Genomic DNA, 16,881 nt, shown 5'->3' on the forward strand with positions numbered 1-16,881 from the left:
TTAATCTTCATACACACATACCTTGCGTCTAGAAATATATTAAAATGTATGTACATGTATATATGCCGCATAGAGCTATAGTTATGTGTCAACAATATCAAATAGTGTGTAAACAAAATATCTTTATGATGTATTATATTTTTATATCATGCAGGTGGCAGTTTGACCTGAATTTATGCAATTTCTTTCAAATGGTATTTAAGCATTTAGGTACTGGCGCTAGTATTAGATCTGTGAGGGAAATCTACTTTCCCATGGCAATGCAGGTAATATATTACTTTGAAGCTCCATTATTAAGTACTGCATGTGAAAAGCTAAGAAAAAAAGCATGCACATGTAGATGATTGCTCCAGTTAAAAACCTAGTCATGCAAGTCAAGCTACATCAAAATGTACTGTATTATTTTCTGTCAAAACGTGCTCTTTCTTAGCTGTACGTTAACCGTAGATGTTGCCGATCAAGTTACCTATATCGAGAATATCTGCAATTGCAGCTATATGCATAATGCACATAATAAATCCTCCTGCATCAGCTTTTAAGTGCATTTCTTGAGGCACAGCTTCGGGCACTTCTCAGATGCTGCAATCACGCCTCGTGTTGAAACTTCAAACCATCTCTTCATCTTAAAAGCTTAAACTGCCGTTTATTCAGGAGGGAATTTTAGACTGAAATTTGTCTCACTGTTAGCCTTTTAGGGCTTGGCATAAATTTGTTCAGCCTTTTAGCCAGTGACCTAACCCAACTCCCACATGTGGCTGTTGACATTTTGTGTGTATTTTTTTTTATTGCTTTCAATGCATTATTTCTTCCTCCAAATTAATTCAAACACAGAATGCATTACAATTCTGCAATGTCAGTTTTATTGGTAAAGTAACACAATAGAAGGGTAAGAATGAAAAGAAAAGAAAAAAGAGTTACACAAATACACATTGTAAATTAATCTATATTCTTTTTTATTATTCTTTGGTTTACATACATTTATATTAATTTTATGTATAAAACAGGTCGTGGAATAGAAATCTATCATTCAACAATCAAATAGCCCCATGGCTACTATTGGGTTAATCAGGCACCAAGACATTTTAGAGATTGGGCATTGTTGCTTTGAAAAATACCAGATTTTTAAATAATTTCCTCCGGTTACATTTGCTCGATTCTGAATAAATCCATGTTTGAAACATACATTTCTTTTAACCATAGCAGTCAATTAAAGTGCACTTTTTTTCCCGTGTGGAAAGCAATTGCAGCTGGCCAGAAAACAATTTTCCAAGTAATAGTGCCCCCTCTTTATAAATTAAACTTTCCTTCATTTTTATTCCTTTGGATCGCAACACATCATCATCATGCTTCTGCATTTTATTTTCAATATAGTGTGCTGTTTGCACTTGAAATGTTTATACTTAAAACATTTTTTTAAAGAAACTATGAATAACGGGCATGAATTGGTGAGGCATGTGAATTTAATTTATGCGCTGATGAGTGCTTAAACAATTTTGATTAACGCAAGCATACATTCCCTGTGCATCAGTGTGTGTTGATTTTCACATCCAGTGGGAATAAAAGATTATTTTGGAAGTGTGATTCTGTCTTGAATATTATTTCAATACTGTCAGAACAAGTAGGGGGGCCCAGTTCCCGTACAACCCGTAAATGCTCACCCCATACCCAATTGAAAAAAAAAATGGTACCTGTTAAAGAAAACCAACCCAGAAATACAAATCTCGGAAGTTTCTGTTGAGATTGTTCATTAAGGTGCGCGCGATAATACTACCACATCACTGCGTCAGTGCAGCAATTCATGTGTGTAGTACAGTGAGCTTTACAGCTTTAGGTGAAAATTGCAACTTTCATGAGTATCATGAACGTGACATCTGTTTTGGTTTTCCATGTAGCCTGGTTTTCACTTTGGAAATTCCCCACAATTGACATTCAAAACCTTTCTGTTTCATTGTCGGAGGAGTTACTAAGTAATTGGTAAAGTTGGTTACAGGTGCCCGATCCCATAATCTGGAACCGGTTCCTGACGTCAGCGGCCGGGTACTCCGGTACCTGGTTCCAATGCACACCCCTAATAAGAACAAGTCTATGATACTTCATTTATGTCAGTGTATGTAATTTAGATGAAAACATTAAGCAGTAGAAACAAAACAAAAATCCCCAATCCTGCATGTAGATTATAAACCATTGTTTTGAGTGACATAACAGACTTGATACAGGATGTATAGCAGACTCAGTTTTGAACTTGCATTTGAAAGTTTATTTTAGCAGATCAACCTTCTAAACAAACCTTTTACTTAAATTACAAATTTTTCTGAATTGGCAATATAGCAAGTATCAGTTAATAAAATGCCCAATGCCTGGATGAAAAATGAATATCTGATACCATCAATGCAGTGTCTGTGATTAAATTCTAATTGGAAACTTATTGTAACAGAAAATCTTGTGAAACACCATTCTGTATTTGTCAATTTTGTCTGGACTGACAAAAATACGTTTATCAGATTACACAAAATAATGCCCGAAAACAGATAGAGTTAACTACTGAATAATAAATCCACTGACTATAAACATGATTTTCTTTTCTAAGCGAAAAGAAATGCAAAAAAAAAGCTCGAAAAGTTCAGTAACATTTTTCAAACATTCTATTCATTTTAATAACAAACATTTGGGTTTTACAGAGACTACATTTGAATAGCAGTGCTCAGCAAGTGGCTACTAGACTGTGTGTCCAGCCCAAAAGACCACTCCCCTCAAACAATGGTTTCAAAAATCTTGTTCATATGACCTGCAACCCCCACCGGCTTTTCACTAATTGTACTTCATCAAAAAACAAAATCCTACAGTTTCGATGCATGCCAGGTGCTGGTTCGAAAACTGTTCTCCAAGCTCAGGTACGTAGTGATGAATTCTGGGAAGGCCGTCTTGGTGACGAGCTGGCGGAAAATGTCCGCTGCCCTCAGCAGGCGCTTTCTCTGCTCCGTGGTGGAAAAGTAGGGGTTGTCTTGGATTTGCCGGTCGAGGAACTGCTGGCACAGGTCCTTGACGAGGGAGTATGTGATGAGTTGATGATTGCCTTCTAGATGTGCCCTGTGACGGATCCACTGCCACACCTGTGTGGAAAAATGAAAAGGAAGCCTGCTTTATTAAAACTGCATACAATTGTATTAAGAGACTTCCCATTCAAGCATGCAACTTTTCCTCAGATCCGCTGATTTCCTCGTTTTTTACTTCTCATAGATGCCATTACAAATGGAAAAATACTGTACAAAGTCTTGTGCGGTTTGGAGTTTCCTTGTTTTTCCCAAGCTTTCCAGTTGCATGCCTGACCAATTTATTCACCCTTTAGTTACTGTAGCGCCCAAAACTGCCCAGCCTATTACTCACAAGTGAACAAACACAATGTAATACAATGTAATACTAACGGTTTAATGCTTAAGAATTACAACTTATTTGCAATATCTGCTGCTCTGTCAGATTTGAACTGGCAGCCAACCCAGGCAAGCTTGGTGGTTGAGTGATTATAAGACTTTTGTACTGGTAAGCAGGTGGTCACGCTTTTGAGTCCAACCTGAGTAGGCTTGTGAAATGTTTCTCACAAGTTCGCAGACAGCACCGAGTATACAGCGCTCATGACACTGTAATGGTGAAGAACATAGCCCAATATTAAAATGTGTTACAGATGTATAAATGCAAAATGATGTTGTTGCAACTGCATGTCATCCACGGTTCAGTTGCTTGCTACACTGGTCATTGGCATGGCTTGATACACACCACATCACTGAATCATACTCTACCATGTAGCATGAGTTATCATCTACTGTAAGTTATCCAGCTTGAAATTACGTGTCGGTCATCGTCAGCCAAATACCAGCAAGCCAAGCATTCTCGTGTGCCTCAAACTTGAGGACAGCACTGTGCTCTTACCTGGGACCTGGATATCTCTGCTGTTGCTGAGTCTTCAATAGCCCCTTTGTAGAAGAAATGCCCTTGTCCTGAAGAATTTGAAAGCAATAAAAACCAGTCTTCGCGTTATTATGAATTGCTTCAATTTCCCACTGATGTCAGCATGTTATGGATTGCTTACTTTTCGGTAAAGGCAATGCGTGTGTCTGTGCTGATTTTGTGGAGTTATATTTAATTTCATTTAAATTAACAATGCTTCTTCATACTTCAAATAACTTTTGTATAAGCTCAGCTTCAGGAATAGTTACATACAAGCAGTCTGCATTACAAGTGAGTTGGTGATTTGGCTCGATGACTTTCACTTTATGAAATAATAAAAATTGAAACAGTTTCATGAATAATGTTTTCCTGCATATAAAACAGAAATACTTCATGCGAAAAAACTTCAATCTTAAAAATCCAAGTTTTTAAGTTAAGTCATGTTGACTACTGTACCTTTTAACCAAGACTCAATAAACAGGACAGCAACAGCAATGTTGTGTTTCAGACCAGCCAATGTCACGCCTCCCTGCACAAAGCAATCAATACAATTTGACACTCCTGTAACAGATAGTCTAATTGGTCTGTTATAGCGATACATCATATTATTATACAGCAATACAAAAAAATGTAATAATTGCGGCCCACACTTAATGAGTCATTCTGCATGCGAACCAATTGACTATCATGTGACTTGACAATGCCATAAGGGTCACTGTCTCATGTAGGGCACTACTGAAGATCAACATCAATTATATTACATGCAACATCTAGTTTTTGAAATAACAAAAGGGATGACAAAATGCAGACTTACCGATGGCATTAGCAGCAAGTCTTCTTTGGTGGCATTCACATCAGGTCTGAGAACGCTGTACTGGTTTGCAGCAGGGGCGTACATCTCAAACAACTAACAACAAAAATGTCAGCCCAAAAAGGCTTCAGGTAAGTTCATCATTCCACAAGTTGTGAAAAGCAAGTTAAAGGTGTCACAGCTGCAAATCCACAAGAATGTTGTTTTGAAATTAAATTTTTCCTTTCGTTTCTAATTTTCTTCTGGTATTGTAAGTGCATCCCAAACAGCATACAACCATTTGAGTAAACATTAAACCAATTGCATAACCACACAGGCAACTAACTTAATCATCAATTTCCATTTGGAAAAAAAACAAATTTGAAACCCATGCGTAATGAGCTATGTTTACAAGAAGTATGTGAATGCTCTCTGAAAGTGCAAAAATTCATAATGCAACAAACAGCTGAATAAAATAGGACCTAGGCCTGTGTGGGAAAACAAATGATGAGATTTTTTTCTCAAAGGTTAACTCAACTATTTAATCCCTTATTATTCTGCAGGAAACTCTTCTGTCAATGGGAAAGAAAGCCATTCTGCTACCTTTTGCATGGGCTTGACAAGACGTATGTCATACACCATGAATCCATCTGCCCCAGCCTTGATTTCAGTCAACTTGGCTCTACACAAAGCAATCAATAAAATAGACAAGGGGAAGAACGTGAAGTAATATTTTGATACATGTAAAACGATCAAGTCAAGAAATTGTGTTAACTATACTTTTCACATAATCCATATATCATTTGTGTTCCAAGACCCATGGGCGTCGCCAGGATTATTTCCAGGGAGAGGGGCAAACCACATTTTTTTGCCAAAATTTCTTAACTTTTTAAACATATTCTCAAATTATGATTTTCTGAGCATGGTTCAGGGGAACATTTGCGCTACCGGTACCCCCCCCCCATAAAATTAACAGCAATATGGTTTCGCACCTCTTTTCCCTTTTTTTTCCTTTTCCAGGGAGGGCCTGGGGGGGGGGGGCAAGTGCCCCTTGGCCTCCCCCTCGCAACGCCCATGCCAAGACCAGGTACAAACTACAAATACTCTTCAGGTTTCTTTCTTTGTACTACCTCACTGTGGAAGCCCTTGCCAAGATCTTGTTTTCTCCCTTTTAACAGCTGATCACAGTTCAAGCAAAATATCAACTCTCTCTCTCTCTCACTGAATAGCTTCTTCATTTCTCATTTATAGTCCCCAACTTGACTATACTTTTCAGATATGTATACCATTTGTGTTTCAAGACCTGGTAAAGTTTCTTCCTTGTACCGCCTCACTAACTCTTTGCCAGATCTTGCTTTCCCCTTCTTGTAACCTATCACGGTTCAAGCAAAATACCAACTCTCTCTTTCACTTCTACATTTTTTGTGGTTGATGATTCCCCGTAGAAAAATAGACTTATACCTGCAAGCCACATCCATAAGTCTATCATACTCTGGGCCTAGTGTCGCAGGCAATAAGGTTGCACTCATTCCTCCCGTGGCATGGCATCCACGGCCGTGGCACGTCTTGATCGTCAGTGCCATGTAACTCTTCAGGAAATGCCTCTGCATGTTGACGTACTTGCTGCGGTCTGGAAGCACAAACTCCGGCCTGTTTCCTGACACAACACAATAGATGAAAGTGTTCTTCAAAAGGTAAATCAGTACAAACTGCAACTGTACAAGTAAAACTGATGCAAATTGTAGTAGTACTTGTAACAGGTCTTGAGCAATCATAGGAATGCCTCAATGTCAGTTCATTTGAAAAGCTTGTGACTTTACTTGAGACTGGGTAACTTGTGTTGACTAGTGATGACTATATAAAGATGTCTTTATTTCAATTATGTAAGAAGGGATGGTCCTTACCAAGTTTATTGATGAAAGATGCAGAATAATCCCAGATACCACAGTTGAGGCCGGCGGAGTGGTAGCGGAGCTCATACAGTATCTCATGCATCTCAAATGCCGCAAAGATGTTCTCAATTAGCACAGTCGCTTTAATGGTGCCAATTCTCAATCCAAGCTAGGGAATGAAATTTTATGGAAACATGAATAATTATTATTTACATCATTGTTACCCTGCTCGTTGGGCCAATGAAATATTCCAAATACCATAACCCCAGGCTGGGCTCAAACCCACAACCTGCAGAATTACCCGCAGACCACAAAATCAATGCTCCAGACCATGAGGCCACAGCACTCCTCATTCCTTTTAATGTTATTAAAAGGAATGAAGAATGAATATGATGGACCTGCAGTTTCTTCAGGGAGTCGTTTCCCAAAATTGTTGCTCAAAACTGAATACATGTATCCACGGTTAAAAAAAAAAAAACAACTTTCTTTTAATATACCTTCTCCTCTGCAAACACAAAGATGTCTTTCCAAAGCCTGGCCTCTTTGTATCCCTCAAGCTGTCAAATACCAAAAGAAAAGATGTTGTTCTTTCTTATAAAAAGCTAATTAATAGCCTGTGCAGCTTTCACCAATAATTTACCTTCCAAATGAAATGAAATGTTCCTCATGTTTTTTCCCTCCTCCTTTTGAACTCCTTGCCAGAATTTTGCTTTTCCCTTTTTTTGTGATCTATCACTGGTAACGCATAAACTTAACAGATTCTTCTTTCTCTGCAAATACATGTTACTCGGTCTGGTGGTAGGCAGCACATCAAGAGGTTGGCCGAGTCTCATTAAAAAAAACCTTACCCAATATTGTCCTTTCCTTCAAATCAAAAGGCCTTTGTGTCCGCTGAAACATTTACCTTGGATAAGTAGAAAAAAGGCCCACTCTCTTTGGCATGAAGAATCTTGGCCGTGTGGAACATCAGCAAGCCAAAGTCAAAGATGGGCCCAGGGACCTCCTTGCCATAGACCTGAGAAGAGAACGCCATCATGGTTATGGTAAAAAAAAATATAAAAGAAATTGACCACCATGTATTGGAACTCCTTGCGGGAACTGCAGATGGCCCTGTGAGGCCTGCTTGGCCACTGAAGGATATATCATGCGCACGACCAGTTTTAAACAACTTGTGCACAAATCTGACTTGGGAGCAAAGCACTTAAGGGTGAGTGCACAGCAGCAGTGATTCTCAAGTGCCCTTCAATGCAGTAAAGTTTGCAATTTCTTGCTGCGAGTCCACTTATACAGAGTGCCTACCATGCCCAATCAGAAATAAAAAGCACAGATTGGACTATTTTTTTAATAACAGCTTGACCTTAACTACGCTGCAGACTGAATTCCTAACGACCCTAACCATCCTGAACCCAACAATGTCCAATTATGAGCGATTTCTGCATGGCTTTATTGATCTGAGCATAATCATACTCTTTTGGATTTTATACAGATCCACTGCCTTGCTTCATTTTTTGTTTTCAGTCCAGTACTAGCAAAACACTTGGAACTTAAGACTTTAACTTTTTCCTGTTTGATCTGTTGGATTCACACTCATTGTGGTCATGGATTATCACTGTTTGGATCCACCAGGGTACTCAAGTAACACTTGCAGCAAAGTTATTGGGTTAATGAAGACTAATGAAGGAAGAATCTGTTTCAGATCTACCGGTACTCACCAGCATATTGTGCTCCACCATATTCCATGCCCTGGGTCTCAGCATGAGTACAGGTAGGTTGTCAATGGACGGCATGTTAGCGTACAGCTTGTCGTGTACAGCCTGGTAGATGTTGAACATCCCTTGCAGTTGGGTTTGCCATGTTGGACAATGGCCATCATCAAAGTCTGTCTGCACGCATTAAGGGAAACAGTAAATTGTCTTTTCAAAATAGCCAAAAAAGTATATATTATAATCTCAGTGTCAATAAGTTATTTAAACCCCAGATTTGTAATAAGTCAATCCTAAGTCAAATCAGGATTCCAATCAGAGGTAACTGACAATGAAAAAGGAACGACGTTTTCACAGTTCATGTGAATAGTTTTTTCATTTGACTTGAGACTGGATCACTTGTGATCGACCTGTGGTTGATTTCTGATGACTTTTGACTGACTTGTGATGACTTGAGATGACCTGTAATGACTTGATTCCAATGCTTCTAAACCAACAAACTAAAACACCATTCAGTCTTTTATCACTGTCAATCCCATGTTACTTGTGAGCTGACATGTGATTTGAATTGCAATCAATGTTGTATAGCGAGGTTTATTCACAAGTCCAGGCACAAGTAACAGGGGCTGAACAACGGGACATGAAGGAATGCCTTTACCAGAGTTCATTTGAACAGCTTGTGACTTGACTTCAAACTGTGATGGACTTGTGAGAACTTGTACCCACTAGTGATGGTCTTGGCTACAACACTTCTTGCGATTTACTTGTGATTGATTTCTGATCGACAAAGCGATTTACTTCGTTACAACTATGCATCTCAGATCAGGAGCGGATTCAGCTTTGGCAGAGTCACCATAATCAGGCATGTGGTATATTTTTCTGCATGATTTTCCTATTTTTTGTGCGGCCCACTGGGGTTTAGACTACCTAGACCCCTACCCTGTAGAACTGCCACTGCAGATGACATCTTTGTACCTGTATGCCTTGGGCAGTAGATTGCAGTGCTTGCACAAAATGCCCGGTGTTGGCTGGAGACACATCGCCCAGGTCTACGTGTCTGTTTGTCAGCCTCCTTGGGACAGGATCCACCTTCCAGGAGCCTGTCCTTATGTGACTTGTCTCTGGCGAGAAATCAGGAAGACCTCTGGACCGATCGAGGTGTGCCTTCTTGAGAATTCTGTCATTTAGCATCTGCAATAGTCAAGAAAGTACTTAGTCAAACGACTTAGAAAAAAATGCTACATTAGCATTGGGTGAGGTATGTTTCTGTTGTCTGCATATAAAACACTTTCAACAGTGTTCAGCATTTCAAATGCAGTTAGCTTTTAGCCAATCCCAAATGACCTGTACCTATAAAAATTTAAAATACATGATCAAAACCAAATACAACAGGATTGCAGTAAGACATTGTTATTTGATTGCAGTAATACATTTGTTATTACGATTTACATACATGTATAACTTTGGGAACCTATGGACGGGCAAAAGTGAAGATATTTTGATTATCAATATTTCACAGGAGCCCTATGCTTCTACAAGTGGATGTCACTGAAAAAAGGGCTTTTTAAAAGGTTTCATATCCATGTGTCTACTCCTACTTCCAACGATGTTGGAAGGGGCACCCACCCCCTCCACTTAGCTTTTGCCATGCACTTGATGATTGTAGGCTAAAAGAAACTTAAAGTTGCACTGACCTGTTCCACTCTCTGATCAAATTTGACTGCGATGTCCCCAATAAATGACAGTGCACCTGGTGTCAACAGTGTGTTGTAGGCTTCTTCCAGGCCAAAGGGTGGGCTAGAAACCTCCATCTTAAGATTGCTCTCAGAAACACTCTAAGAAAGAAAGAACAACCGGCCTTCAGTTCAACACTGACACACAAGGGCCATGTCTAGCTGTCAAAGAACGTGCAGATTATTATGGCTAGCATGCAGATATTGATTCAGCATAGCAACAGCAGATGGCACTGGTTGGTACTACTCAAACATGAACCAGTGTGTACATTGTAGGGTCATCATGCCCATTGGTCCATGAATGCTTTACAAGACAAATGCATCGTCAATTTTCATCATAATGTGCATTAACCCACATCTCTGTCGAGCAGCAATGGCACTCAATGTCCTTAACCTCTCTCCATTAGCACTGTTCAGGGAGTCCATGGCAAAATCGTGTTGCACATACTACAAGATCTTATTTAAATTTATTCAAATCTGACAGCAAGGCAGGAGAAATTTGTGGCAATTTCACAATGCTCAATTGATTTTGTGCTTCACAATCATGGCCATGTATTTGACACACACCTGTTCTTTATCCATGCATTTCCTCTTTCCAACCTGATATATCCTTTTACAACATTTTAATTAAAAGCTTTGAAAGTTCAATGCCACCCAACAATAAAATTCGGATGTACATGTACGTTAGTATTTATGTTGCTTTCAAAGCCCTGTGTGGCTGTTTATTACCTCCCACATCCTGCAGTACTAACTACAAAACACCCTTACTTAGGCCGTCAATAAATTTGCCAAAATTCAAATTGAGAAAACAGGCGGGACACGGGTGTAAAAAGTATTCCAGCCACAAATCATATCCGAACACCAAGGTTTTTTATTTGCCAAACTGACAGGAGATCCTGTTAGGAACGAAAACTTACAAAGTATCTTCCAAAAGTCATTCAAAGAAAACAGCAAGATATTGTTTTGAGATTAATATGAATTACAGAAAAAACATACAAACTTGCAAGTGTTAGATCTAGCACTAAGTTGTGCAATGAAACTGTGCATGTAAATTGTGAATGGCCATTACTGTTACATTTGTACGATAATTGTTCCAGTTTTGACAAACTAGCACTATTAATCACAGAAATTCACTGAGCTGACGAGTACACAAATATGCTCAGCTGAGAAATTCTCTTCACACTGATCTTCACATTAAAATACTTTGTGTTATAAATGAAGCGAAACAAATGTTTAAGATTCCTAAGGTTAGAACTCAGTGTGCTTTAAGCTTGAAGAAATTAGTTTACTTATCCAAAAAGTTTGTAGTTCCATTACATGTATGTTTCATTTACTTTCCATTACGTGTTCCATCTTTGCAATGAACATTGGTTAAAAACATAATGTAGTTAATTTATCTAAAGAGGGTCTTCAAAAAATGTTTTTAAACTGAATGGCCAATTTTGTTTGGGGAAAAAAAAAGTTGTCTCCATAAAGTCATGTCACTGCAAAACTTACGGTATGTGCATAAAAACATTTTGTAACTTTCACTTCTCTTAAATCAACAAAAACTGAGAAAAAAATTTAATATTTCGATCAAGGAAAATATTTACATGACCCATTCAAAACATTCAATAAAGGTATCCATAAATATTGTGCCAATAGTTTACATTCCTGACTGATTTCATAGAAACTGACACAGCATTCAAACAATTCAAAAACAGAGAAAACTTCAAACTCAAAATTGAACTCCTTTTAAACACAGCTATATGAACAAAGTGATATTTGTACAAAATTATTACAGCATATTCTTTCAATTATGAAACATTGCTTCCCAAAAGTGTGCGCTTACTCCATACATACAAGTTAGTAGTTTCAAAATCCTTTCTTTTTTTCAAACCAAATAACGGCTATCGGATTTCACCGGAAGTTCCCATTCAGCCCACGGTCAAGCCAACAAAAAGTGTTGAGTGATGTGCCGCATGGCCCCTACCAACTAGGTTCAGATTTTAAAAAAATGCTTTGTACTATGAAGATTCAAATCTACAATAGCCATTTTTTTCTTGGTTGGAAAGTACATACGTGTACAATATACTGTGCATGTCTACAAAGCCCCCCTCCCAAAAAAAAAATTACACCCGATTTTTAACAATATATCAATAAGATTACCAATGACAAAAGTTTAAATCTCAACGGGAAAACTGTCTGTACAGACTGTACATACAAATTGAAACAGCTACATGCCCAACTACAGGGTCAGGGCGAGTCAACAAAAACAAAAACAAACGAAACCCAAATGGCAGGACCAATTTTTAAATGAAATTTGGCCTATGGCACTTTCAAATTCTAACTAATGTAACTTTTCAAGTTACGGAATTTTGAACACAAACACCGTTTTAAAGTTCTGTCCACGAATCACTAAAAAGCAAGTATTCTTTCAGCAAACGAAAACAATTCTCATAGGGATGCACATGAATTGTTTTTCATTTTGCTGAAAGAACACTTACCTTTTCTTTGTGATACATGGACAGAATTTTAAAACGGTGTTTGTGTTCAAAATTCCGTAACTTGAAAAGTACATGAGTGATTTCAATGTTTCTTGTACTGAAAGAAAGCTCATTGATTGGGCTTTCATATCCTAGATTTTGAAAGTGCTACAGGCAACTCTTCATTCAAAAATTGGTCCTGCCATTTGGGTTTCGTTTTATATTACTCATCCTGTACAGTTTTTATGCTATACAGGACCATTAAAATAATATGCAATAAAGAAAGTGATCAAAGGTGTTTAAGTGCGGAAGTTTTGGGGCAATTATACAAAAATTCCAGGAATTGTTATAAGTCCCGTGATGGGTCAATTTAAGCCTCAGTAAACATCAACTTGATGTAACTAACAGCTTCCCCTTCCTCAGTCTCAACTGGAACTTCCACCGTAGCCAAGGGTGCATCCACCACCTCCGCAAACTGATCATGCTGGTGCTTCAGTCGTCCGTGGCTCCTCAAGGCACTCCGTGATGCAAAGATCTTGTCGCAGTTATCACACGCGAACCGTTTGTTCTTCCCTTTGTGGATCAATTCATGATCACGCAGACCAGTAGTTCGCGTGAAACCCTTGCCGCAGGTTGTGCAGATGTATGGCCTTAGGCCAAGGTGACACTTCTCGTGTCGCAGCATAGCCGAACTGGAGACAAACGCTTTGCCACAGTTGCTGCATTTGTACGGCTTCTCACCCGTGTGACGTCTCTCGTGGTTCAGGAGATCCCTCTTGTCTCTGAAGCTCTTGCTGCAGTACGAGCAAGCCTTGGTCCCGACGGTGTGAGTCTTGCTGTGCTTCTTGAGGTATTTTTCCTTTTTGAATTTCTTGGAGCAAACAGCGCAGGTGTACTTGTAGTGTGACTTCTCATCCTTGGCACTGTTGACCCTTTTGATGAAGCGTTGTCTTTGATGCAGGGGCTCTAGTTTGCCAACGTTAGGATCCACCCCTGGGTGGTTCTTGATTCGATGCCGTCTCAGGCTGCTTCTAGCAAGAAAGACCTTACGACAGGACGTGCAAGCAAAGGTCCTCTCGTTGATGTGTGTTCGTTCGTGATCTGAGAGATTTGTGGGCTGTGTGTAGGCCTTGCCGCAGGTTTTACAGACGTAGGGTTTCAGTCCAGAGTGGCTGCGCTCGTGCTTGTTAACCCCAGCCTTTGAGGTAAATCCACGTCCACAGAGGCGGCATACGTATGGCTTCTCATTGGTGTGAGTTCTTAAGTGGATTTGAAGGCCCCTCTTGTCACCATAGGATTTCCCACAAATTTCACAATTGAGAGGATTGAGGTGGCACTTCATATGAGAGCGAAGTCTCTTTTTCTCAAAATACGCTTTGCTACAGTACTGGCAGGCAAACTGTGTGTCTGAAAAGTGACTTTTCTTGTGAATTTGAAGGTATCTGGCACGCTTGAAAGCACTGCCGCAGACATCACAGACATGTGGTCTCTCATCTGAGTGGGAAATCATGTGGTTCTTGAGCTTTAACTTGCTGGGAAATATTTTGGCACAGGTTTTGCACTTCCACATGCCACCAACAGCACTACTTTCATCAATTTCAATGTCTATGGAAGATTTCTCTTTCTTGTAGGAGCTTTTCTTCTTGTGCTTTCCTGACTTGTGCTTTTTGGATTTGTGCTTGCCGGATTTGTGTTTCGCTGATTTGTGAGGTTTATCGGTCACAGAATGCCCAGATGATTCATCCAGTACCTGAGGGTTCTGCTGGGCCCAGGCATTGAAGGTGGTGGCTAGACCCGTCAGAGCTTCCAAGGCCTCCACAGCCGAGGCTATCTGAGTCTCCATCTCCTTGATGGTCTCTCCCCCTTGTTGGCTGTCCGCTACGTCCTCCGCTGGCTTGGAATTCTCTGCCTGGGGCTGCACAAGCAACACAGGCATGTCCTGGCCGGACTCATCAGGAATGCTATCAACTAGCTTGACCTCTGTGATGCCCTCTGAGGTCTGATGCTGCGTCATGATGATCTGGTGGTGTTGCTGCCTCGCAGTGTTTTCAGACTGGGGAACGCTGGACTCGGGCAAATACGTCATCATGTCACTGGAGACTGTAAGATGATGCAGATTTGCCGGCGGGTCGCTCTCGGAGAACGTGACCATCACGTTGGAGTCCATCGGTTCTGTGGTCATGGTCTGATGCTGCTCGCTCATCCCCTCGCTGCCATCCGCTATCACAACCGCAGTGGGTATGGGCTGTCCCTGCATCTCGCCATCCCCCTCCACTGTGAGCTGCTGCTCTACCACGGCGTTCTGATTGGCGTAGCCTTCATCCACCAAGTGAATCTCCACAGTGTATGCTATGGAGGATGGGTCCACTGTTTGCTCAACCGCTGTTACTGAGTCCTCTACTACCTCCTGCCCTGGTTCCATGATGTCTTGGTGCTTGCTACACGCAAATTTCTGTCTATACCAGTAAGCTCTACTGGTTAAAGCACTAGGATTCACCTTCAGACCTCTTACAGATTTTCACATATCTGAAAATCAAAAGAAAAAGTACATGTTCGTCAGGGTTGTCAGATGCCTATTTATTGCATCAACGAAAAGTTAAGTATTCTTGAGCCCCTGTAGGAATCAATCAATCAATCAGAAAAAAAGTACTTTTTTCAGCAATTTTTTTAATGCACATGTGTTAAAAATTCAACACACATTAAACATACATGTGTGTATGTGGACTGCATTATGTGCATTTATGGATTTTCTTGTGCAGATGCAGATACAAATGAATTTGTACATAGAACATGTAAACATGTGCAAAAACAACTCTTTTTTTGCAGTAAAGGAATGGCAACAAGATATAATTTCTGTAACATTTATATTGGATCAAGCAGTATTGCAAACAAGTGTACAGCCTCTGCCTATTTATGTTACACAGCCTTTTTGTTAGCCCAGGTTGGACGACTATTGCACTACGCGTTGCACATACACACAACAGACCTGAGTCCAACCTGGGCTAACAACCTTCTGAAGATTTATTACAGACAGAAGCACTTTGACCTCAGGAAAAAACCCAGATATTCAAAACATGTAAATTAAAAGGGGCAGTAGTAGTAACAATTGCAAATTATGTTTAAAAATTTGGTTTTTAAACACAAGTAATTAAGTGTCTACCGACATATTTGACAACCCTGTATTTGAACATGTTCATTTTCTTTATTTAGCCTAATGTGTTTTCACAATCACATTGGACGTATCACACAACTATGTACTGTAGCCATGGTAACCTGGGTTTTGTTCAAAATAAGATTTCAACTTCAATTTGAAGGAACTCAACTTTCTAGTGTACAGTCGACAACATGAGTCTTTAAATTAAAATTACTATTTACTAACAAATGACAATAAAGGAGACTACAAACAAAGCACTTCATTTCTATGGACACTAAGGCTATTCATTTTAACAAGTTGTTGAGTAGAAAAAAGGGCATCTTTAAACATTAACATAAAAATAATAACAATGTTTACTTTAGTTTAGGCAAAAATAGGCCACTTCATTTTGCATATTTTTTTCTCAAGTTCAACAAGTTTCTCCAACAAAAGAAGGAAACATATGTGTTTCAGTTCATATTGAAAAGAGACTTTGTAATTGTAGTGGTTATGTACAGAATTACGGAATTACTGAGTTAGTGTGTTGAATTGTTGAAGATGTGGAATAAGAAACGACAAGGAGTCATGGAAACTGAACATCGTTGAAGCAGACGAAAAACGAGAGCAGAAGACGCAACTTCAGCCGTTCACCAGTCTTGGCTTGGTTCAAAAACATGGGACAAAGCGCCGGCCAAGAGAGGCGGGAAAGAGACTAGCGTCTACTGGGGTTGATCAAAAGTTCAGACGAACAATTTCGCCATACTTACCATCGCTATTCATTCCAGGGCGAGCACACGTAAGAGTTGACGTCTTATTCGATGATATTTTCGGTGAAAAGGGTGAATTATCAGTGCGATCTCTGTAACCGTTGTCTTGAAACTTCGGCCATTTTAAGCGAGAGGCGGTTTCGAGGATCGTTCCGTTCTCTCTAGTGCGTCACCTTCGCTGGTCAACCCAATGGGAGTTCCGGCAGTAATTTCTTGAAAGGGTACCAGTTAAAAATTATGTTATCGTCGAAAATATCAAAAGCCAAAGGGGGCGCTATAACATTTTCGTTGGCTTAATTCCGCGCGCGCGTGATGAAATAAAAGTGAATGATAAATCATTATCAGCTCGATAAAACGGAAATTCGCTAAAATAGTACTTGGTCTTGGCAGGTTCCCTTTTTGATTGATGATTGTTTTAAGTAAACTTGAAATGTGATCGAGGACTACGAGGAGTTG

The 16,881-nt window shown here is 39.7% G+C and overlaps 1 protein-coding gene across 3 annotated transcripts; it reads right to left on the minus strand.

The window, feature by feature from the left end:
- Positions 1-929: 929 nt before the first annotated feature.
- On the minus strand, positions 930-16,635 carry LOC119727221 (oocyte zinc finger protein XlCOF6-like). 3 transcript variants are annotated; one of them, XM_038199085.1, is made up of 13 exons: positions 16,426-16,635; positions 10,022-10,162; positions 9,303-9,518; positions 8,337-8,507; positions 7,529-7,639; positions 7,122-7,181; positions 6,637-6,793; positions 6,194-6,389; positions 5,336-5,414; positions 4,757-4,849; positions 4,399-4,471; positions 3,925-3,992; positions 930-3,110 (listed from the first exon to the last, which is right to left on the minus strand). In XM_038199085.1, exons 1-13 carry the CDS (start codon positions 16,426-16,428, stop codon positions 2,838-2,840), a joined length of 1,641 nt encoding a protein of 546 aa, XP_038055013.1. In that variant the 5' UTR covers positions 16,429-16,635; the 3' UTR covers positions 930-2,837. The 3 variants fall into 3 exon arrangements, with proteins under 3 accessions (XP_038055013.1, XP_038055014.1, XP_038055012.1); XM_038199086.1 differs by lacking the exon at positions 16,426-16,635 and adding an exon at positions 16,191-16,413; XM_038199084.1 differs by lacking the exons at positions 930-3,110; positions 3,925-3,992; positions 4,399-4,471; ... (7 more) ...; positions 9,303-9,518; positions 10,022-10,162 and adding an exon at positions 12,657-15,051 and having other exon boundaries at positions 16,426-16,622.
- Positions 16,636-16,881: the final 246 nt, after the last annotated feature.

The sequence above is a fragment of the Patiria miniata genome, unplaced genomic scaffold (assembly GCF_015706575.1).
Source record: "Patiria miniata isolate m_02_andy unplaced genomic scaffold, ASM1570657v1 HiC_scaffold_20, whole genome shotgun sequence".
Taxonomy (NCBI): domain Eukaryota; kingdom Metazoa; phylum Echinodermata; class Asteroidea; order Valvatida; family Asterinidae; genus Patiria; species Patiria miniata.

What these genes read in the sequence shown, in the direction of transcription:
- LOC119727221 (XM_038199084.1), bottom strand. Translation starts at nt 14,947, where the DNA reads ATGGAACCAGGGCAGGAGGTAGTAGAGGACTCAGTAACAGCGGTTGAG.